Source organism: Epinephelus fuscoguttatus, linkage group LG9, assembly GCF_011397635.1.
Source record: "Epinephelus fuscoguttatus linkage group LG9, E.fuscoguttatus.final_Chr_v1".
NCBI lineage: Eukaryota > Metazoa > Chordata > Actinopteri > Perciformes > Serranidae > Epinephelus > Epinephelus fuscoguttatus.
The window spans coordinates 27,264,083-27,287,315 of record NC_064760.1 but is presented as its reverse complement, the minus strand read 5'-3'; the positions used below and the strand labels follow the sequence as shown (position 1 = coordinate 27,287,315).

General features: G+C 39.9%; 3 protein-coding genes across 5 annotated transcripts; 1 reads left to right on the top strand and 2 right to left on the bottom strand.

Moving 5' to 3' along the window:
• The first annotated feature begins 2,829 nt into the window (after positions 1-2,829).
• fgf1a (fibroblast growth factor 1a) lies at positions 2,830-8,183 on the top strand. Of its 2 annotated transcripts, none has more exons than XM_049585618.1 (3): positions 2,830-3,510; positions 6,050-6,153; positions 6,364-8,183. In XM_049585618.1, exons 1-3 carry the CDS (start codon positions 3,345-3,347, stop codon positions 6,562-6,564), a joined length of 471 nt encoding a protein of 156 aa, XP_049441575.1. In that variant the 5' UTR covers positions 2,830-3,344; the 3' UTR covers positions 6,565-8,183. The 2 variants fall into 2 exon arrangements, with proteins under 2 accessions (XP_049441575.1, XP_049441576.1); XM_049585619.1 differs by having other exon boundaries at positions 2,830-3,550.
• Positions 8,184-8,275: 92 nt separating this feature from the next.
• Positions 8,276-17,233, bottom strand: ndfip1 (Nedd4 family interacting protein 1). The gene is made up of 8 exons (XM_049585617.1): positions 17,032-17,233; positions 15,754-15,847; positions 13,370-13,509; positions 13,146-13,233; positions 12,593-12,717; positions 12,388-12,454; positions 12,169-12,277; positions 8,276-9,939 (listed from the first exon to the last, which is right to left on the bottom strand). The coding sequence occupies exons 1-7, from the start codon at positions 17,065-17,067 to the stop codon at positions 12,171-12,173; spliced, it is 657 nt and encodes a 218-aa protein (XP_049441574.1). The 5' UTR covers positions 17,068-17,233; the 3' UTR covers positions 8,276-9,939; positions 12,169-12,170.
• Positions 17,234-19,175: 1,942 nt separating this feature from the next.
• gnpda1 (glucosamine-6-phosphate deaminase 1) lies at positions 19,176-22,565 on the bottom strand. 2 transcript variants are annotated; one of them, XM_049586519.1, is made up of 7 exons: positions 22,254-22,565; positions 21,892-22,019; positions 21,289-21,390; positions 21,003-21,185; positions 20,672-20,856; positions 20,253-20,427; positions 19,176-20,128 (listed from the first exon to the last, which is right to left on the bottom strand). In XM_049586519.1, the coding sequence occupies exons 2-7, from the start codon at positions 22,013-22,015 to the stop codon at positions 20,067-20,069; spliced, it is 831 nt and encodes a 276-aa protein (XP_049442476.1). In that variant the 5' UTR covers positions 22,016-22,019; positions 22,254-22,565; the 3' UTR covers positions 19,176-20,066. The 2 variants fall into 2 exon arrangements, with proteins under 2 accessions (XP_049442476.1, XP_049442475.1); XM_049586518.1 differs by having other exon boundaries at positions 22,260-22,564.
• Between the last annotated feature and the right edge of the window lie 668 nt (positions 22,566-23,233).

Genomic DNA, 23,233 nt, shown 5'->3' with positions numbered 1-23,233 from the left:
TGGTTTATTGACTGTTGATGAAGGCTGTTGGAGTTTACTGGAATTCTGGTTTTGTTGAAGGACAAACAGCTGGCGTCGACACCTGTATCCCGAGGTTGGATCCAGCCTCCAGTCCCAGCACTACTTCAGAAGTCATTGCTGACTTTTTCCTTATTTAACCACGATCAAGACCTTTCTCTTATCTAAACCGTCTTAACCATATTTTAGTCGCCATCCAGTGAATTAAAATCAACTACTAAGATTCAGTTGGTGATTGTAACTGTACATTTAAGTATTGTACTTGAGGGACAGTTCACCCTAAAATCAGTTGTTGAGTCTTAGAGAGATCGGCCGTAGAGATGTCTGCTTTCACGCCAATATAATGGAACATGGCACTCAGCTTGTGGTGCTCAAAGTGCCAAAAAATATATTTGAAAAACTCCACAGCAATGTCTCTGTGCAGAAGCCATGACCCGGATATTCACAGACCTTGTTGTGAGCGGTTTAATGTAGGAACTGTTTTCTTTCTACCAAACTACACTCTCCAACCGTATCAATGCACAGAAGGAAGTGTACATCTACTCATGGACCAGAGGCTTGTAGATTTAAACATTAAAGGCATCCTCATCAACTAAGCTGTAACGTTAGCTAGCTCAGTGATGCTAGGTGGGCTAGCAGTAGATGTATTCTTCCTTCTGAGCAGTGATACGGTTGGCAGGTGTAGTTCGGTAGAAAGAAAATAGTTCCTACATGAAACTGCTCATAACAAGATCTGTGGATTATCTTGAGTATAACTGAGACATGATTTCTGGAAAGAGACATTGCTGTTGAGTTGTTTTTTTTATGTATTCAACCTTTATGTAACCATAAAAACCTCTTGAGATACAAAATCTCTTTTTCAAGAACACAGAATAAAAATGTACAGCTCTAAAACAAGCAATATAAAACACAAATAAGATCACTACAAAGAAAAACCAAAGAGTATGTTAATGTATACCCGAAGTGAACCATACAAACGCAAAAACGGGCAACTACACATGGTTACAATGACCAGCTAAAACACACTATGACATTGACTATGACAGCACAAGAATGCTTTGAAACAGCCGAGAGGAACCAAAGAGTGCAACTTTGAGTTCTTCCACATAAAAGGAGCTGCATACAGAAATGTTAAAATCTTATCGAGCCAAATGCTGCCTTTCCATCATCCAACACGGCAGAGGAAAAATATGTATTTTCTATGTGGGGTGAACTGTCCTTTTAAGTATATAATTGGGGGCACTTGTACTTTATCTGAGCATTTTCATTTTGTGCTACTCTTCACTACGACCCCACTGTATTTCAGAGGTAAATATTGTACTTTCTACTCCCCTGTAGCTTAAGTTACTTTTCAAATCAAGATTTTATTTGTGAAACCATTTCAGTTCATAAAAATCTGCGTTGTTATAGATGAAACTACCTAACAGCTCTACACTGACACCACCCAGATGCTGCTTAGAGGGCAATAAATCAGGAATAGCAAAGTCTTAGGGCTGCTGTGAAACTGCACCTACTTAGGGCAATAATAAAAAGGTTTATCTTGGGTGCGTCAGTACAATGGACAACCAAGAAAGGACGGCAGAGGAGATACCTGCACACCAATGCAACTGGGCTGGAAAGCCACGAAAAGGTTCACAGGCTGCGATCAGTGCAAAAAGAAAATTATTTAGGACATCCGTAAGTTTCAGTCCTTGGCTATCATCACTGCTATAATAAACCAGGGATAAAATTACAATAATAAACTAAACTAGTCCATACCCATTGGTAGCTTTGTCACCTTCTACCTATGCCAATCCTCTGCCTATGTGCAGTTTCACATAGATTGACCACGTCAGTGAGTAGAAAAACATGGAACAGACAAAATGACTGACTGACAGAATGACACACTGACAGTTTCTGTGATTATGTACAGCATACCATACCATGACTTAGTCATACCAAAAATTAGAAAAAACAACAACAACATTCGGCCACAGGAGGAGCCACAGAGATCGGTCGCATTTTAGCTGTTTTTAAGCATTTTTCTGTTGTTATAGCGCCACCCAGTTGCCAATTAGAGTTAAATTTCTCCAGTCACCTTGAGGCATCCTGTTCTCCATATCTTCCAAGTTTAGTAAAAATCGATATGGCGGTTAGGCCTAGATAAGAAATTAGCTCTCTAGCGCCCCCATTTTGTTTGATGGGGTCAATAATGGAGGGGTCCCCTAAGATTATGTGTGGTCATATGCCTACAAAGTTGCGTGGTGATCGGTGAAACCCTTGAGATGTTATACACCTTTATGTGATGAGCCACGCCCTCCGCAATATTCATTGCCTTATAGAAGCTCAGTTTTAGTAAGTTTTCCAACTTTTGCCAAGAGGGGACTTTAGATATTGGTCTCCAGATTAAGTTCACTGAGTTTCATGCAGATCGGTCAAACTTCCTAGGAAGAGATCGATTTTAAGTGTTTTTCAAAAAATTCAAAATGGTGGAAAATCTATAGAACCGGAAGTTATGGGTTCAAAGTTTGCAATTTCAATCGGTTACTATAGCGCCCCCCTTTGGCCAACTGATGTAATATTGCTTCATTCACATCCTCCCATGACCCTCTACCACTGTGCTAAATTTCACATGGATTGACCAAGTCAGTGAGGAGAAAAACGTGAAAAACACACACACACACACACACACACACACACACACACACACACACACACACAGTTTTCATCATTATATAGTAAGATAAGATAATAAATGAAATACTTTGAATGGAGCCATTTTGCACAATGAGTTCTTGTACTTATTTTATTTCAAGTACAATTTGCTGGTAATTTCTGTGTATTATTCAGGTATTGGCCTATTTTAAAGCAGTTAACTTGTAACAAAATCTTTGTCCCTGTTGTACTGCTACCTTTACTGAAGCAAAGGAGCACGTCTTTTACCACTGCTAACAATTATAATTCATATATTCATCATATAGGCTAGACCTGGTGTTGAATGGTGATGAATTACCTAATTGTTTAATAGCTGGTAAACAAAATAAACAAAAATACAACATTACTTAACTTATTTATTATCATTACTACACTATTATTGCCACACTAGCTCCCACAGGTGCAGTAGTCAGGGCTGAGGTCACTGATCACACTTCATTATCCCCGTTGGAGGCTGAGGCCAGGAGTCGGGTACGCGCACCCAGCTGTCTCTGTGATCTCTGCGCGCGTTCACGAGCATGTAAACACCTGACCACTGCAGGGGACTGATAGCGCTGATTTCCTTCTCACAAAAACCAAGCTCCCCCACAAAGCTCCCTGTTGGTGACACATCTGTGTGTCCTCCGAGCGGGATGACGGATGAGGAGGTGCTAGTGTCGGAGGAGCAGACGGTGGAGAGCGGCCCGCTGCGGGACTCCAGGCGGCTGACTCGGCTGTACTGCATGAATGGCGGACATCACCTCCAGATCCTCCCCGATGGGACGGTGCAGGGCCAGAGGGATGACGGGGACGCTCACAGTAAGAGACCGCAGCACGACACAGCGCACTTTACATCCAGGTCAGGCCTACAACATGATGCGTTCACTTCCTTTGCTGCAGGTGTGTCAGGTTCAAAGAGCAGGGGAAAAATGTGCACTCAAGAAACTCCATTTAGTTGAAAACGTGGAAGCCATTTGCTGACATTTAAAAGGGGGGTGCCGCTCATTTTAGGATTAGGAAGTGGCCTCTAGAGCATCCCAAGTAGGTGTGCGTTGCACAGGTGAAGGGGAGACTGGGGATGGTTGGCACACAGCTAATTTCTGGTCATTTGAAGGTCAAAATGCTTTCTTCACCTGCACTCTTCTACCAGGTTTAAACATATGAAAGTCACTAACTTCATTGATGAGGGTAACATTTCAGTTTTATAGTATCTTAAGTAAAAAAGTGGTCTGTGGAGTAGATGTATTATAAATGTGTTCCTTCTGGTTAACAGACAAAGGAATCAGCTGTGTTCATATAAGATTTGAAAGTCTGCGATGAGTGATGGTAGCTGGTTAACATCATTTCACGAAGTTGGGTCAAATGTAAGTGGGGTTGGTCGACCCACTGACTGTGCCAGCTAATTGTAAAATTAGCAACTGTATTTGTAGAGTTTAAAACTATCCTGTGAGATTAAACACACTGTTTATATTGTTATTTTTTTATTATTATTACTTTAGATGGTTAATGGCAAAAGTAATTAGACATACCTATTGATAAATCGCTCAAAAAAGTTGTTTGGTTTTTAAAAAGGGCCAGATATTCTATTATTCTATTATACTGTTGTTTTTGGTTTCTTGTCTGAATTAAATGGTCAAATAGTTTCCTTTTTTTTTTGCAACTATAGCATTTTAACACTGTGCCAATCAGCCCCGTAATGTAAGCCACTGGCATAAATGCACATAATGACTAATCACAACTAATTAAAAAGAAAACATTTGTGTGCATTGTCTAACATAAATTACCGTACAACTTCAATTAATAGCCCGGGCTAATATTTGGTTCAATCCCTGAAATAAACAGGCCTATATTTGGGACAGGCCTTTAATTCCACTCACACAAAACTGTTGCTTAGCAACAAAACATAATCAAATTGTTTAATGAAACCAGTATGAATATGCCCACCGACACAACACCACTTTATCCTGTAAAAACAATACTCAAAAATTGGATTAAAACCCTTCTGATCCTTTCAAATCTGAAGACTTACAGAGTAAAGGAGGAATGGACACATAATTTGAAGAAGCCACCAACCAGGTTTTATACATCCGAAGACCTTCTGTAAAAAAAAACAAAAAAAAACCAGACTTGTCAACCAGACCAGGCGTCTCGTCGGTGAAGATTCTTAGTCATCCTGGTCATGGTAAACATTTGCTGTATCGTAGGCAACTGGCCTTGCTTGCGCTCTTGAAGACATTTCACCTCTCATCCCAGAGGCCTCTGCAGTTCTAAGGGGTCCATGCGGAGTCACAGGCTTTAAACCCTGTGTGGGTGTGAACCCTTACAAAGATGTTGGGGTCACATGTGAGCCCTTAGTTTCTGAGTTGTTAAGGTCACACGTGAGTCGTTGACCCACCTGGCCATCATGTGTGTCGTTAGGGTTAGATGGGACCAGGTGTGAATGGGTGTGAAGTCATCCCAAGACTGCATGGTAGGTGGGTGATAAGTGGTGTCGAAGGCCACCTCCTCTGTTCAACAATGGTCCTTCTAGGCTTCTTTCCAGACAGCCAATTGACACATGTATTTGTCAAAATGTGCAGCCACACCTGGCTAGTAAAAGGGACTGGAAATAAGAAATATTGAATAAGTTGAAAAGTGTGTTAACTACCCCAGGTCTCCCCTGTTTGACTTTAAAGTTCATTTTAATGCATTTAATAAACTTAACTGAATGAGGACTAAAATGCAAAATAACACTAAACAGCAGAGACGTTGGGACTGAAAGCTCAACTATCAATGTAAATAAAATGTGAAATGGTGTAACACACACATGACCAGGACACATATGGTGTTTTCAGAGGTATGGCCTTTTTGTATGATAAATAGGCTACAGAGACATAATGAAAATATTATAAACTGCCATATGTACTGTGATATTTTGTGCAAAGTATTAATTTGTATATAAATCCTATAAGACGTGTCATTTATGTTTATAATTTAGAACATCTGGTCAGGTTATCTCATTTACAGTTCTTTCAGTTGATCAGTGAGCACTGTCATCGTAAATACAACTAATAAAACTAGACGAATAAAATGCACATTTGCCATCTATTAATTTTGTTTCTGTTGCGAAAGGCTCTGTGTTTTATACTTGAGTGTATCCAGTTGAAATGCCGAAGAGACTGACTGACAGTGTAGACTTAGACGAGTTAAAATTGTTTAACATCCTGAAAACAGCCTGAAAGTTTGGACGAGGAATCTCAGAGCCATTTTTCTCTTACCAGAAAAGAAAGCGACCCATCTTTGAGGAGACGTGTTTACAGGTTTCATTTGTTGCTATGGTATTTATTTTCATGTTATATTACACGTGTTCTCCTTGCAGTTGTTTTAAAGCTCAAAGCTGTGGACAGAGGCGTAGTGGTGATCCGTGGAACAGAAGCCGGGCGATATTTGGCCATGAGCGACGAGGGGCAACTGTACAGTTCAGTGAGTATCTACAACAGACCTCATGATGATATGTGATAGTAAATCAGTAAATTAAACTTAGCGATGCAGATGTATGTAGATAAATATTCCATGATATCTGTTGTAAATGATTAATCGCTCTGTGGTGACTGGATTTTTTCGCTTTCAATCTCAAACCAAACAAATTAAAGTGCTGTCAGCTGTTGGTGCTTGTTTGTGTTTACATCTCAGCCCACAGTGACTGATGAGTGTTACTTCCTGGAGAAGCTGGAGGAGAACCACTACAACACATATATGCCTCAGAAATATCAGGAGAGGAACTGGTACGTAGGCCTGAAAAAGAACGGGAAACCTAAACTGGGTCCAAGGACTCACATCGGACAGAAGGCCGTCTTCTTTCTGCCCCGACAGCTGAGTGAGTCTGATGAGTGAAGAACACAGAGATACCTCAGACAGAATGCACCAGGAGGACGTTTTGTTCAGATACACCTACTTTACCGTTTTAGCTCATGAACTGGGCCAGAACAAGACTTGAAGAAGTGGTGCGAAAAGAGGTGATGACACACTAGCTTGCAAAAACAAATCGGTCAAGATCAAAAGGAGGCTAAGTCTCTTTAATGTTAATCTGAGGCGTAATTATTGGAGGGCCAGCTTTGCACCAGAGAAAAGACTGTGTGTCAGCATCTTTGTGTCCACTAACAACATCCTGTTTTAGTTGGTAGCAGATGTCCTGACTGCACAGATGAAAAGAACAAACAAGAAAACAGTATAATGCATAAAACACATTCTGTTATTACTAAAAAGTTGTATAGTACCAGGAGTATGATTATTTTTAGTTACCTAAACTTTTAAAGGGACAGTTCACCCCAAATTCAAACATTTTCTTCTTACCCGTAGTGCTGTTTGTCAGTCTAGATTGTGTTGCTGTGAGCTGCAGAGTGTTGGAGATATCAGCTGTAGAGATGTCTGCCTTCTCTCCAATATAATGGAACGAGATGGCACTCGGCTTGAGGTGCTCAAAGTGCCAAAAAATATATTTGTAAAAACTCAACAGCAATGTCTCTTTCCAGAAATCATGACATGTTTACTCAAGATAATCCACAGATCTTGTTGTGAGCAGTTTCATGTAGGAACTTTTCTCTTTCTGCTAAACTACACTTACAAACCATATCAGTGCACAGAAGGAAGTGTGCATCTACTCATGGACGAGAGGCTCGTGCTCGTGGCAGTGCAAGATGTAAATAAAAAAATAGCGTCCTCCTAGGCTGAGCTGTAATGTTAGCTAGCTCAGTGGTGCTACGTGAGCCAGCAGTAGATGCACGCTTCCTTCTGTGCGGTGATACGGTTGGTGGGTGTAGTTTAGCAGAAAGAACGTAGTTCCTACATGTAGTCTCTGGATTATCTTGAGTAACGGGGTCGTGGTTTCTGTGAAGAGCCACTGCTGTTGAGTTTTTCAAATGTATTTTTTCTGGTGCTCTCAGCACCACAGGCAGAGTACCATCCAGCCAATATCTCCAACACTCGGTATCTCACACCAAAACAATCTAGATGAATAAAAAAGCACTACAAGTAAGAAGGAAATACATGCACATTTGATTTGAGGGTGAACTGTCCCTTTAATTATCTTAAAAATTGTCTCCAGATGTCAGTGAAATTTGGTGGACAGTTAGACCAGATGCAGCAACTAACTTGTATTTGTCATAAACTACTGCACTTACAACATTGTAACCTACTGATTGAAAACGTTGGCTTGGGGACATGTGCTTCCAGTTCTTTCTTGTTCGACTTTTCTGCATCTGACGCTTTGCTCTTGAGGGGTAACGCCTCAGCAGATTAGAAGAGTGTCAATTAACAGCTTGAGATGGGTCACTGAGCCACTAAACTTCTCTGTAATTAACAATGTGTCAAGCTGAAAAACTGTTATTTCATATCTCCAGCAGTTACACGTCACTGCCACTTGGTGTCGCCAATGTGTAAAATTACCCAGTGCACCCTTCCACACGCATAAAACCTGCCCCAGGCTTGAGCCACGCATTTTTATTTTCATGCCTTTTCCACCAGTAACTCGATTACTGGTGTTTTAATAATGCCAGCCTGTAAGTAACATAATCTTTTATGTAACACAATCCAGACAACTCAGAAATGACGCATTAAAAGTGACATTTATTTAACACTAAACGTTTTCTGTACAGTTTCATAACAACAAAACCCCAAGGTTGCAGCTCTACATCACATAGAAATAAGCATAATGGGTCTGTATCAAAGCAATGGCAGAAATATTAAGTTAACCGATGAGGCAAACAGTTTCAGTTTGCTGGATCAGACTCAAATCCATATGAACTCCTTCCAATGACGACAGTGGTGAGATCATGAACATGCCGTTCCCACCAATATATAAAACAGAAACCACAGCGTCAGTCATTCCTTGTTTTTATATGTCTGGGACTTAAAATAATGACAGGAACATCCTCTGGGTTTTACTGGTTGTGTTTCTAAAAGTGCACCTGCATACAACATTCGTTGAAATAGTCTTTATACCTACAAGATAGCTAACATCTTACACCTCAGTTTCAAAGAAAAAACAAATAAAAGAAGAGTAAGAAAAACAGATTTCCCTTCCCCATATGTCAATTAAATCTTAAGGCAAAAACCCACCTGAAAATGGAATTTGAGTTATTTTTATACTCTTAGATAATTCAATCCAAACGTCTGAGCGACGACATTAACAGCCCAGACTCTTTTCTATAGTCACAGAGCTTTTCCACTCACAATGAACGAGATGCTGACTCTGCTGAATCACTGAGGAGTCATGGAAAGGTCAGGCTGTGACATCTCCATGAGATTTTTAAGGATGTGAACCAGAAAATGTGCTCACACGCCCATAACAAAAAATCTTGGTTGCTGTCACAAAATCTCTTCACTGTCATCCCCGAGCTGCTCTGGGGTTTGTCGCCTTGACATTTGTGGCCGTCTGGTTTCTGGCTCAAACTGGATTGTCTAAATTAAAACCATAACCTAAATTCTATTCCAGGTGGATAGATTCACCTGATTTAACGTACAACAAAATATCTAATAGGCAAAATCATAACTTCTGATACATGGATGTCATTTTAATGTGCTCTGCTGACACTGCGTTTGAATTGCAAGCATGTATGTTCCATCATGACAATGCCGTGAATTAACAGTTTCTAAAGCAGCAGACAACACTGCCCCCTCCTGGCTAAACAAAAGGGCAACACTACTTAAAGCCAACAGGTGAGTGAAGTATGTGTTATATCAGCATTTACAGCCTAATGACAGCTTTGCTTTCTAAGTGTATGTGGGGTCTAAAAAAACAAACAGCCTCTAACAGTCACAATAAAACCATGATTAGTGCAGATTACAAAGTGTGTCGCATGCTGTGGCAAGTCTAACGAGTGTTGTATTCATTAATACCTGTTGGCTTCAAGTGTCACCAACATGAGACACTCCCTATTTATTGACCTTAAGGGCAGATGCATGCTTGTACGCTACCATCAAATGATATAAGGCATTACTTATACATTACAGACAGAGATGTAAATAGCACTTAACATTCGCCACTAATGAGTACATCGAGGGACTATTACTGTTAACCATTTTCCATTAATAAAGTCTCAAAACAAAATAAAACAAAGTGATATAATTCCTGAATATTTTATTGAGAGTTGTCTTCATCTATAACTCGTCTGGCCGATTTGGGATTAAGTGTCTTCACTTTGAAATTTGAAATTCCTCGCAGAGTTACTGCTCGTGTTGGTCATGTCCGCTTCTGCCAAATCCAACGTCCTGGGTTTAGGTTGAAGGAAGATGTACAAATAATTAATATTCACGTACGTGTGCTGTGATGGTGATGTCTGTGGTTTGTCAGTTGCTGTTTCCATGCACATCAATAACTCCGGCTGACAAGATTAAGGCAACATTTTAACTTAAGTCATTTTTAATACCCCGCATTTATCCGAGGAAAATATAAAAGAAGCAAAGTCATGATGTCACTGACAGTGATCGAATTTTGCTTTGATGCCAGTTCTGTTTAAGTTAATGAGTGAGGCACAGCAAATCGCACCATAACCTTGTTGTTTCACCTTTGACTGAAAAATCCTTCCAGCAGATTAAAAACACACATTACCTGATGTTGCCTCACGTTTTTTATCTAAATGTGTCCATTCATTTTCCTTGTTACTGGTCTCTAAACAGATGATGGCTCAGATCATGGATTTAACAGACTAGCTCATGTTCACAAATATTGAATGAACTTTCCAAGGCCATATAAATAACATATCGGAAGTATTAATTTAGGTGGTATTCCCCTTTAAAAGGTGAGTCAAATCTTTCCCCAACATTCCGCGATCGTACTTTTTATACAAAAGAGCAAAGCGGAATAACGGCGCAACATTTCCGCCTGGAACAGGCAGTGTAAAAGGGCTACTATAGCACCCAGTCTGCACTCAGTCCAACGTGAGACAAGTACAGCTGCCTGAAGTAGGACAGTAAACACAAAAGCTACATCAACAACATAAAGCAAAAGATGGCCGAAACTGAGCTGAGTGGCATCTAACACTACCCCACATCTTGCTCCTGGCAAGAAACTGCGTTTGGCGGCAAAGAAAAGAAGTGATTTAAAATGAAGCAAAACAAGAGTTAACACTGGCGTGGCTTTTCACTGCTGGAGGCGGCTCTTGGACAGTAAAAAGATGAGGTTTGATGCTGAACTTGCAACTTTTAGACTGGCAACATCTAACGTTGGGTTTTTAGCAATACATATCTTTAGGTTAGTTTTTAGAAAATTGTACATGTTTATGTATTTAACTGTGTTGCATTTTAACTTTTATGCCTGCTCATGTGTGATGTGTGTGACAGTTGTACTCATCTGTTTGTGTTAATTGTTGTAATGATGTTTATGCTGCCTCTCCGCCAGGTTGCTTTTGAAAAATGAGATTTTAAGGGTGCTTTCACACCTGCCTCGTTTGATTCGGTTCAATCCAACTCAAGTTTGTTCGCCCCCCAAGTGTGGTTCGTTTGTGGTGAGAACGTGTTCCGACCTCGATCCGAGCCAACTGCAGTCACATGACACATTGTTTGGGTTAAACATGAGCATGTTACAGTCCTGGAGGATTATTAATGTGCACCTCCTCCTGTACTGCCTTAATATGCACATTCAGCACATCCAATGCATCAAAACAATGTTTTCTAGTTGGAGCTGCGCCTCGTTTTCAAACTATATGGTTTGACTAAAATGAACAATAACAGCAATATAGTCCACGATGACCAGCGCTAAAATCAACCTGTGTAGTTGTCCCTCCATTGTGACATTAGAAAGTGTCACATTTATCTTGCAATTGTACACTTCTTCAAAGTTTTATTTCTTCTTCCTGGATTTTTCCAGCAAGGAAATTCTGACCAATCAAGAGCAGCTTTCTCACGCAAGGCATTTGATCTGGTCCGCTTCTAAATGCTGCCATGAGAACACAAACCAACTCTAGGCAATTATGCAACGTTGTAACAAAATTGGTCCCTTATTCAGACCAAAGCAAGACAACTCGAGGTCTGAAAGCACCCTAAATCTCAGTGAGACTTTTACCTGGTGAATAAAGGATACATACAACTTACGACAACACAAACTGCACTGAAAAACATTCCAGTAGGCATCAATATGTGGTTTTGCTGTGGCTGTTATCTACTATGGTCTCACTAAAACTGTGCAAAGCAAACCATTGTCTTTTTGCTTCCATTCATTCTTCTTCCATCAAAAACCACGGGGCTTCTATTACCCACAGTGCAACTCCCTACGGTTCCAACAGGGATTTAGGTGAGTTATGCCCTGACTTCTTTATTTACTTAAGATTTGAATGGCATTTGACACTTGCAGGGTGATGAGTAATGCCAGATATTTCTGGTTTGGTTTGTTTTTTAATCATTGCCTTAATCTCGTCCCTCACTGTGACTGGAGTCCTGTGTGCATGTACAATTCTCCAATGACAAACCACGATGAGTGTGACCACACTAATAACACCTCACCTCTAATAGATGAAGAGTACCCTTGTTCGGGGAAGAGTGGCGTAGGTGGGATCGGCCAGTTTACGCACTCTGGAGTAGTTAACAAAGCCTCTGATGAACAGCATGAAGCCTGCAGGGCAAAGAAAAGATATATACCGCAACATTGGAGATTTACCTTAATGTAATCGTGGGTAATAGCAGGAAATGCTGTTTGTTTATAAAATAATATCTCTCACTTACCCAGGGCCAGGAACACCCACCACAACCAGTACTGTCCATCAAAGTAACCGGGGAAGTAGGTAGAAAACTGGAAGTAATAAAAAAAAAAGTAGTATCTGTTAAGAGCTGTAGTTTAAGTCTTTCTTTACAGTAATACCAATAAATACTGATATGAAATACTGATATACAAACTGGTTTTAATGAATATACAGTGAACAGTTCTTACCCTGACAATGAGGACCCATTTGATGAGGGACAGGCCAAAACCAGAGATGGCCCCATATCGACCGGCGGCTGATGTGGTCAAACAAAACGACAAGAAGAAGCCGATCCAGTTGAAGAGGAATGCCACTGGTGACGAAAAAAAAACAAACATATATGTCACTTTTAAAACATGACCAATAGGCAGTAGAAGATTTTTAATGTGAGGTGTTTTTGAAGTCATGAAACTGGCTGCCACACACTCTCCTCCTCCATCTTTTGCTGGAAAACAAACTTGTGCAGAGAGTGTGCTGGCATTTGCACCCAGTACGTTATCTAACAGCCCTTGTGAATATGCCAAATTCAATTCAGAAAATCGTTGGCAGAGCCCTAATTTAAGACTTACTGCACGACAAATGTTAAAAGAGAGTACATGATCACTGTCCAGAGTTCTACAGATACATAAATAATGAATAATGGTCTGATTACAAGCCGGCTCTGAAGTGAAGGACAGTTTACTCTTTTAGAAAGAACCACAGTAAACATGACGACCGTTGAAATGCTGAACGAGTTCTTACTGAAGAAAGTGAGCATGAAGATGCCGTCGTTTCCTATTCGCAGCTGGTCAGCATCTTCAAAGTCATCCCTGGCTACAAAGTCGTCCTCCTGCGCCAACAGCAAGACATATGCAAATACATTACAATTACTTGTGCTTACCTCCAATTTGCTTTGTTGTTTTGTTTAATACTACGGCATGACAAGGAATATTTCTACATGCTGTTTGAAAATTAAATCAGTGTACCATGACTCTTCCAGTGACCAGGGGGATGGCTGCCTCTTCTTTGCTCCTCTCCGCTTCATCATAAGAGGGCAGAGTGGTGGCAACGCTGTAGGATGGAGGATTTGGAAATCGTCCTCCATCTTCTTTGTATTCAAAGAAAGCTGTAGAGATAACAAGCAAATGACTATTCATCCAGGCACAGAGGTGAACTCTTCTATGTGGTTAATAAAATCCTGCAGCATAGCTGACATTAAGGGTGGGAATCACCAGAAGATCCATGATACGATATTATCACAATACTTAAGGCATGATAAAATATTATTGGGATTTTAAATGTTATAATATGCTGAGTATTGTGATAAAATATATTGCAATTTATTGCCTTTGTTTCAACTGTAAATTATGTCCACAAAGGAAATCTTTGTCAATAGTTGTTTAATTTAATAAGATAAAGTTTTTTTAGTCAGTTCATCTCACTTCAGCCATTTTTTGCAGCAAAATGTATCTAGTGGACTGAAAAAGCAAGTGATAATATCATTCTAGTAGGCTACCTGAAGTTTAATTTGTATTTGTAATATTAATAATTTATATAATTAAAAAATCAATACCTGGCATTATGTCACGATATGATATTTCCACACAAAAAAATATCACAAAACTATGCTGTATTGATTTTTTCCCCACCCCTAGCTGATATTAGAACTGGGTCATGTGGAGAAAATCAAATATCACAATATTTTTGACCAAATACCTCACTATCAATATTGCAGTGATATTGTACGGTTAACTGCTGACGCTTTCACATATGATATTTTTGATAAATAACCATTAGTGATGTAAATATAACGACTAAGTGGGTAATGACAAATGATAAAACAGCTAGAACAGTCTGGTTAATTTAGAAATTTACATCACTTAAAGCTGCCTTTAAATCCAGAGAAGGACAACATTTACAATGTTACAGTGTCCAAAATCCAAGATGATGTCTAGCCTTGTATCATGATATCAGTGTAAAATCCATATATTGCCCAACCCTAGCTGACACTGTGCAAAAAAGTCATCTCATGTACGTATTTAGGCAATAATCACTCAATAACTTTATACAATTTGTAAAACAAAGCAAATATTGTGGAGTGTTATTGGTAACAATATAAAGGTAAAAAAAGACATGTACTGACTAACATTAATACTGAAAATACATTCAATGCAGTAAGGTGGTATTTTCTCTGTTGACGGTGACGTTGGATGCAACATACCTAACTTTTTAATAGAGTTAAGAGACAATCTCCAACCAAATTAAGTGTGCAATTTTAGTGTTTCATCCCCCTCACTTTAAAGCTGGATTTAGTAACGTGAACTAAAAAAAACATAACTGATTTAAGCTGTACGCACAAGAACTGAAATTTACCAATGCTGACTGCTTTACCAGCTGTTACGCAGGTTTAATTGCTGACAGACAAAAATCTACTTTCACTTCCTTCAAAAGGAAAAGCAGCAGCAGACAATTATAAAACCAGACCAGGGAGGGATGAGTTGCAGCAGGAAGAAAGACATTAGTTGTATATGTGTCCATTAGTGTCTATGATCTGTCTTATACAAGCCAAGACTTTTATCTGGGTCATTTGGCAGATATCCAAAATGCCCCTTTGTGTTGTTCAAACACAAACAGCATTGGACCATGTCAATAAACTCACCCAGGAAGAGCTCAAGGCTACACCCACTTATGCAACATGTTGACCTATGCCCTCTTAAGAAGTGAGATTACAAACAGCAGACCTTTCTAAAAGGCCTTGCACACAAGCTACTCCCCGTTACATTATTCATCCCAAGGCTAGCAGTGTAAAACAAGCAACAGCAGAAGACTGACACTATTCTTTATAGTACTGTTCTTCAGTATACGAGTTATGAGGTATCGGTTCTTCATTTGTGAGATTTCAGTGGGAAATACTGTACTTTTTACCATTGTTTTAAATCATTTATCTGATGGATGTTTCTACATTGCACAATAGGGTTTAAGATTAAAAAAGCACATGATGAGCTCATGGAATTTGAGGCAGGTAAATGCAGCTGTTTGGACAGCTTTAACTTTAAAATACAGGTTGAAGCTGTGATAAAGTAGGATGCAACTTTAGCCTGCTCCAATGCAAGGCACTGCTATCAGAAAAGGTTCTCACTTTGTGACTGAAATGTGACACTGTGGAAAAAAACTATTCTTAACGGTGATTATTTTTGCTTTTGATTCTTAGGGCACATTTCACTAACTACTTCAACACTCTTAACTGTTTTGGATGCAAGACTTAGAGAATTTGTATGAAGTGACACTGGTATTTATGTATTTCAATATTACTCCCACTTCTAAACTGTGTTTATTCTGATTTATAGGACAGTACGTGAAGGTTCCTAACCTGCATTTGCTGCAGCAACGCTGCTGTAGGGTGGTGGTGCGTCCTGGGCAGGACTCTCCTGGGATGGCTGGGATGGTTCCTCCTCATTCACCAGCTAAAGAAAAGTTAATAAATGACAACACAAATTAGGTTAAACTTAAATTAAGACATCTAGGAAAACTACTTGTTGGATATGATGAAAAGAAACAAAGTACACGGGCTTCAGGAAAGGAAGCAATACTCTAGATATATCATGAGACAACAGATATTAATCAACAGTTGCCTTGTAAATTTTCTGATTTAATTTGATGTGACAAAGTTGCATGTCACGGAGCAGGATCGAAAGTACTAGATTTTTACATCAATGAGGAAGTTACTTGATTCATCAGACATTTGATGCTGCCAAAACAAACAAGATCATCTGTTAAATCTGTAACTACTTACTAAATTGAATTTCCAGGTGATTTTATAACAATATGACGTGGGTTGACATTGCAATGTGAAACTAAAGGATGATTTTATCCATAGCACCTCTTGGTTTGCACACCCTATGTATACTTAGGCCAGGTACTGAGCAAGCAAACATCCTGATACTGTGCCAACTCAAAGAATACCAAGGTAGGAGTATCACTGATGTCGCACTTGATTTATATACTGTGCAACAAGTGGTCATGACGGACGTGCCTGCAGCCATTGTCTTCTTCAAACAGAAAGGATTAACTGCTCTTGTTCTGCCAGTGGTAACACAGTTACCTCTGATATGTCATCAAAACTACATCGTCCGAATTAAACTGTGCACTCAGGAATTCACACCTCATCTTCATATCAATGTGTGTCAATAAAGGAGCAGGCTTCACGTTATTATTTGGATTATGTTCTCTCTGTGGAGTTTAAGTTACTGACATGCTGGACTGGCCACAGCACAGTCAGGTAGGATGACGGATTTGGTTCAAGGCTATACAAAGTGTCAATGCACAGCGTTCCTGTTCAGGCCAGCCAATACCTGCTAACGTTATGAGTAACTTAATAAGCTGCTAACTGAAAATGGGTCACACTGCCTTCAAAATATATGTGACAAAAACGCTGTTAGTCGTTTAATAGTGTATTTCAACGTGAGGAATTTTGTTTTATAAAAGCTTGAGATCGCCAACTCAGGCCCGCCCGTAAACAAATGTCGATTGAGCTCGTTGTTTTCCTCTCAGTGACAGGCTAATGTTGACTAGTGTTAGCTGGCTGGGTAGCGGCTAACGCTAGCTGCTAGCTAACTACATGTTAGCGTGCTAGCAAACTGTTACATACCTCCTGGTATCTGACGTTGCTGTTTTGTTCCGCCATCGTGGAAGAGGAGCGAAATATTTAAAACGTCCTCTTTCCACTTAAGCTGTGAAGATGTGCTGTGTAAAAAGAATCTCGCCAACGAAGTAGCTAATGTTGCCTCCTAGTCGGCCATCTCCTTCCTACTCCCCCTCCTGCTCATGACACCCGGACGGTAGGGGAGTTTTTTCTCTCCACGGATGGAGAAGGCATAACCCGCCGCACTCTTCCTCTGATTGGCTGATACTAGTTGCCTTCGTTGATTGGATTGGTTAGACTTGGGTATGAGGAGTGTGATTGGTCAGGTTAAGGGTAGGAATATTAGGGTGAGCCAATCAGAGGCAGAGTAGGGCGGGCTATAGCTTCGCCATCCTAGGACAGAAAAAAATGCAGGCTAGGATGCTACCTTAAAATGCTGTTGGAATATTCGTTTACGATTTGTTCGTGTATCAAAGTTGAAATATCACGTGTTATATCGACATGAGTTTTCACAATGAATAGTGTTTTCTCCTTGTTAATGCGTGGCGCCCTCATGGACAAAATTTCAAAACTTTTTCATGACTTTTCAAGGACCCTCAATGACGTTTTTGCCTGGTCTTTTTTCAGACATGGCAGATTCAAACTCAATTAAAAACATAATTTCAGCTAGCTGGCAATGGCATACATGAAGGCAGAGACAGAATACAAAGAGAGAATAAAGAAACATACATGATGGTTAACAAAACGTAATACATCAATGCATAATAGAGCTATATTACGTTGACAGACAGGGAACATAAATTTGATGTTATGTTAAATTACACGTGGGGTTAGCCCTGAAAGATTACAGTAACAATTTCATTACTCAACAAAACCCCATTACTTTTCCAAAGTTTTAAATGATTTTAAATAACTTAATGTCTTTCCCAGGCCTGGGAAACATTACTGGGAAATTTCATGACTTTTCCAGGTTTTTCAGGACTGTGGGACGGGGGTACACAACCTGTGGCTCCATCTCCAGGGGATCCCTGTGGCTTTGACAAAGAATTATATGTAAATTAATAACGCTTATCATTTTAAGCATTTTAATTTTCATTTATTAATGTTGTAGGCCTACAAAAATGTTCACATTCTCTGATTGTAAAAATGTGAAGCCTATATACTGAGTAAAAAAATGTTCTAAGCTTTCGTCAACTAAAATGTGCCTCAAAAAATCTACACCTATTCCTCTAAATTTTGGCAAACCTCGATAGCAGTGTTGAGTCTTCTTAGCTCAGTTAGTTCAAAAGATTGTATATAATAACGGACATAGATACCATTCTGAGGCCACAAGTTCAGCATTTCAGCTGTTGTCATCTTAGTTTTCTGGAGCCAGAGGTGACCATATTTGGATGAGGGGGAGAACGAGGGGTGGATCTGACTGACAGAGGGTAGCAACACCTCACAGACAACCTGTCGCTCAAGTGGTCCCACCCTTAATTATGCATAATTTTGAGCTTTAATAACATGTAAACAGGAAAGTTAAATATATATAAAAAAAAATTGCCTCATACGGTTGTCATGAATGTTGAGATTAGCTATAGAGACCAGAACCATTTTTGTACCAGGCTGTAAACATTTTTAATTCTGCTGTTAAGTTGGGCATTTTAACATGGGGGTCTTTGGGGAGTTACTCTGTTTACGAGCCAGCCTCAAGTGGCCATTCGAGGAACTGCAGTTTCTGGCCCATCAATGATGTCTTCCTCGGAGGTTGCTGCTTGGTTAGCTCTGGATTCCAAATCCAAAAAAGTTTTGGAGTAACACAGAAAATGTAATAGTATGTGGACAGATTTGTTGCTTTCACTGCCAACTCTGTAACTTTAAGTACAAAATAATTATAAAAAAACCCCCCACTGCTGAGTAGCCACCTTGTGGGAGAACATATTAATGAATGTCCATTGAGAGCTATTATTAATGTCGATAGGCTAATGTAGACTTAATAGGCTGTTACCCTCATTATAAGGCTCAAAAATGTTTAGCAGCTCCACGGAATTTTACATTTATCATTGGTCAAAAGCGGTTCCTTTGATAGAAAAGGTTGCCGACCCCTGAGCAGGGGGAGATATATGGACAGGGAAACAGATTTCAACACAACACCATGACATAAAAATCCTGTATTCAAAACTTTATTGTTAGGTACTTTGAGTATGAAAAGTAAAAGACATAATTGTGCAGAATGGTCCCTTCACCAGTATTACGTTAATGTATATGTCATCATGTTACCAATACTGATGGGCAGCATTATAGGGTAATTTATTCATGACCATGCATCAGATTTTACATGTGATCATAAGGTTTGTTTATAAAATCATAAAAAGTGATGTAACCAAACTATAGCAATCAGGTAAATGTAGTAGAGTAGCCTAAACAATAATATATGCTCCTAAAATGTAGTGGGTATACGCACAGCTACTGTATGTGCTTGAAGAAGAACAAAGTACAAAATCATAATGCTCTATTTAAAATAGAAAGAGCTTGAAAGTGTGTATAAATATGGCACTTCCATGATACTTTTGAGTAAATGCATTTAGTTATATTCCATCCCTGGCAACAAGGACTCTGAGCTGCTCCGTTTCTCTTAAACAGACATGAAAGCAATTTCTTTAAGGGGCCATTTTGCCTTTACTTCCAGCACAGTGCTGGAAATAGAAACTTACAAGGAGCACTTGAAGGCCACATTGGTTGTTCCGTGTTGTCATGTGACAGGAGGAACAGGCTGAATACCACAGCGATATCCTCAATCACAGTCATACAGACATTAAAAATTAAATGCACTTTATTACAAAGAACAAATGAGAGGCAAAGCTGCAGAACAATCACATGGAAACCTGAATAGCCTGCACAATACTAGCACCGCATTATTTCTACAAGGATTAGTTGAGGTTAACTCCAAGCACTGCTTGATGTTCACCAATGTATCTCCAGCAGGAGATTAAGGAATCATTAAAGTGTTACGTTTTGAGAAATACATCATGAATCCACAAATTTTGGATAAGATCTTCTCAGTTCTTCTTTGGCAATGAGGAAGGTGGCTCCACCAGCTTGTTGTGCACATGCATCATCCCTAAACAAAGAGCAAGAATCAGCATGTTTTCTGTGATTCATGCCTGGTTTGCAAATACTGTTGCTTAATGCAACCTGGGTGAAATATGGTAGTTCAAACACTGTAGCTTCTGTTCAAGTCTCACCTTTGAAGTACTTTACAGTTTTGACCCGCAGTTCCAGGGTGGCGTCTTCGTCACATACAAAAACAGTCTGTGGGTGCTGCTGGAACGCAGACACTGTCCACATGTGATTCACACCGTCTTCTATAGCTTTGTATAAAGCAAATGCCTTGTGTGCTCCAGTGATGAGAATCATGACCTGAGAAGAAATTGAAAATGTGACCCGTGGCCTGAGCAAGAGCAACTTGCAACTGGTGTGTTTTGGTGCATCAGGAAAATGTCAAGATCATTTCGTAATGCACTTTTCTGTAACTCAAAGATCAGACAGAAAATCATACTTCCTAACATATGGTGTATTTGAGATTTTGTAGAAACATAAAAGAGAAGCAAAACACAGAACACAAAAACAGGACAGATGGTTGATATTCATCTAGGCTTCTAACCTCTTTTGCATCCATGACAGTGCCCACTCCCACAGTCAGTGCCATGGTGGGCACCTTTGAGAGATCCCCATCAAAGAATCGGGCATTAGCCATGATAGTGTCCTTTGCCAGGGTCTTTACCCTAGTCCTGGAAACCAGGCTTGAGCCAGGCTCATTGAAGGCAATGTGGCCATCTGGTCCGATACCTGACAGGACAGAGGGAGAAGTCTGAATTTTCCTGCCGCACCAACAATGACTACAAAATCATTTCACACCAGAATGGGATGAAGCACAACTCTGAAATGTGTAGTTTGTTACAGGACATTCATTATCAGCACTGTGACCTCCTGACCTCCGACAAAGAGCTCGATCCCCCCAGCAGCTGTTATCTTCTCCTCAAAGGCTTCACACTCAGCTTGCAGGTCAGCAGCGTTGCCATCTAGGATGTGGGTGTTCTCTGATTTTATGTCTATGTGCTTGAAGAAGTTATTCCACATGAAGGAGTGGTAGCTCTCAGGGTGATCTCTGGGCAGCCCTGTACAGGTTTTTACGACAGTTTCTTATGCAAGATCTCAGCTTTCAATAATTCCTCAGTGTGTAAGCATTTTACGTGTGAAAAGAGGACAGTGAACACTTACCTACATATTCATCCATGTTGAAAGTTTTTACATACTGGAATGAGATTTGTCCGTTCTTGTAGTACTCAATCAGTTTCTTGTAACAGCCCAGGGGGGTGCTTCCTGAAGATAGGCAAAAGCTTACAAAGCAAAAATAACAAAGTGGAAAACTAAAGTACTTATGTAGGCATTTCATTTTCAGTCACAGTACACAAGTCCTTCCATTTCCTTCCCAAACTCCTTTATGTTTCAGAGGAAATAATTGTATTTTCTGCACCAAATGTATGCAACAGCCGCACTGGATCTTTGCAGTGCACAGTTTACATGCAAAACATGTAATGTCACCACATATAATTGATTTTTTACTCGTAATCTGCACAACAATGACAAGCTGACACATTAAGACAGCTCTTGCAGGTCCATGCAACACTATTGTACACGTCTAAGTATGATTTGAGCATTTTTCCCCTCATGGGTTCAGTAAGAGCCTGACAGCTATTTCCACCACTCAGACTGAATCAGCTGATGTGGGGAGAAATACACCACTATTTTACAAACTACAGTTTCTCCTGCACTGAATTTTAAAACAAACACAGCTTTACAGTGATGGCAGCTCCTTCTTACCTGTGGGAAGCCCCAGGGTGAAATATCTGTCCGGGCCAGGCTTGAACAGTAAAATCTTGTTTCTAATGTACTTTGCAGCCCACTCGCTTGCCTGGTCGTAGTCATTGAGGATGATCAGCTTCATCTTCCTGGAGAATAAAACAAGAAAAGAGCTTGTCTGAAGTCGCTTAACTTCGAAATAACACACCTTGATCAGACTTTAGACTCATTAAGGTAAGAATCATCCAGCGACTGTAAAATGACATCACTGTTAACGACATAATTGCTCTACAAGCTGCCACAGAATCAACTTCAACGCCACCGCACACCACAAATTTAACTATTAGTCCCAACAAAGAAGAGAAAAGACTTCTTGCACACACCGTTACCTTGAAGTATCTGTAGCTTTTAGTTGCAGCAGACAGGATTTGGAGAAGTCATGTGCTTCCTGCTGTGGGATGCAAACAGCTCTCACCGCGGAGGTGACGTTTACTGAACATCAGCCAGTGCTAGCCAGCAAGCTAGCAAAATAGCTAGTTCGGTTTGAGTGAGGATCAAGCCCCTGAAATTACCGAAAACGGCGCTGTCGAGTGGTCAACATCCTTTTAAAACATGACAATCGCATGTCCAAGCTACGTACATACATGTATGAAGACAGCTTGCGTAATATTTTACCGTAAAGAGTCTCTTAGCTAGACTGCTAGCTGAAAGTTGGCAGTGGTTGCTAAGGAACAAGGAACTAGTAACGTAACTTCGCCCTACTGCTTCAGTCAACTTCCTTTCTTTATCAAGGACAATATAAAAGTATTTTATATATTCCTCGTCTTTATCACGTTCACATTTTACCCATAAAGTTACATCTCATCTGTTTATCATTTAAAAACCTAGCTAGCTACATGACTCATTAAAGAAATTGATTAAACCTAATAAAATAGCTGGCACAGCCATGGCTAAGATTTTAGAAATACTCAGGTCATGAGCCCAAGTGATCCCAGCTCTAATTTAACTAAATAAAACATTCTAACAACATAAACTTCACATGTTCATTTAATGTTCCAGTGTTTGAGATTTTAGGGGGCTTTAGTGACATCTAGTGGTGGGGATTGTAGATTGCAACCAGCTGAAACTTCGCCGGGTTAGAATTCCTTCAGTGTCCATTGTTCAGGTGGTCTCCTCATCCTCAAATCAAACAGATTAGGGGTCTCATTTATAAACATTGCCTACGCACAAAACGAGGCCTGAAAGTGACGTGCACCATTTCCCACGCAAAAATTGTGATGTATAAAAACAGACTTGATGGGCTTTGACTTTGACCCATGCTTACAAATATTTTGGATACAGGAAATTGGGGACGCAGATGGTG

Coding starts and splice junctions, on each gene's coding strand:
- ndfip1 (XM_049585617.1), bottom strand. CDS start 17,067: ATGGCGGAACAAAACAGCAACGTCAGATACCAGGAG. Junction 15,848..17,031: donor GCAACGTCAGATACCAGGAG/GTATGTAACAGT, acceptor ACTTTTCTTTAG/CTGGTGAATGAGGAGGAACC. Junction 12,718..13,145: donor CTTCATGCTCACTTTCTTCA/GTAAGAACTCGT, acceptor TTTCGTCACCAG/TGGCATTCCTCTTCAACTGG.
- gnpda1 (XM_049586519.1), bottom strand. CDS start 22,015: ATGAAGCTGATCATCCTCAATGACTACGACCAGGCAAGCGAGTGGGCT. Junction 21,186..21,288: donor CAACATGGATGAATATGTAG/GTAAGTGTTCAC, acceptor AAACCTGTACAG/GGCTGCCCAGAGATCACCCT. Junction 20,857..21,002: donor GATCGAGCTCTTTGTCGGAG/GTCAGGAGGTCA, acceptor CTGTCCTGTCAG/GTATCGGACCAGATGGCCAC.
- fgf1a (XM_049585618.1), top strand. CDS start 3,345: ATGACGGATGAGGAGGTGCTAGTGTCGGAGGAGCAGACGGTGGAGAGC. Junction 3,511..6,049: donor GGATGACGGGGACGCTCACA/GTAAGAGACCGC, acceptor TTCTCCTTGCAG/TTGTTTTAAAGCTCAAAGCT. Junction 6,154..6,363: donor AGGGGCAACTGTACAGTTCA/GTGAGTATCTAC, acceptor TTTACATCTCAG/CCCACAGTGACTGATGAGTG.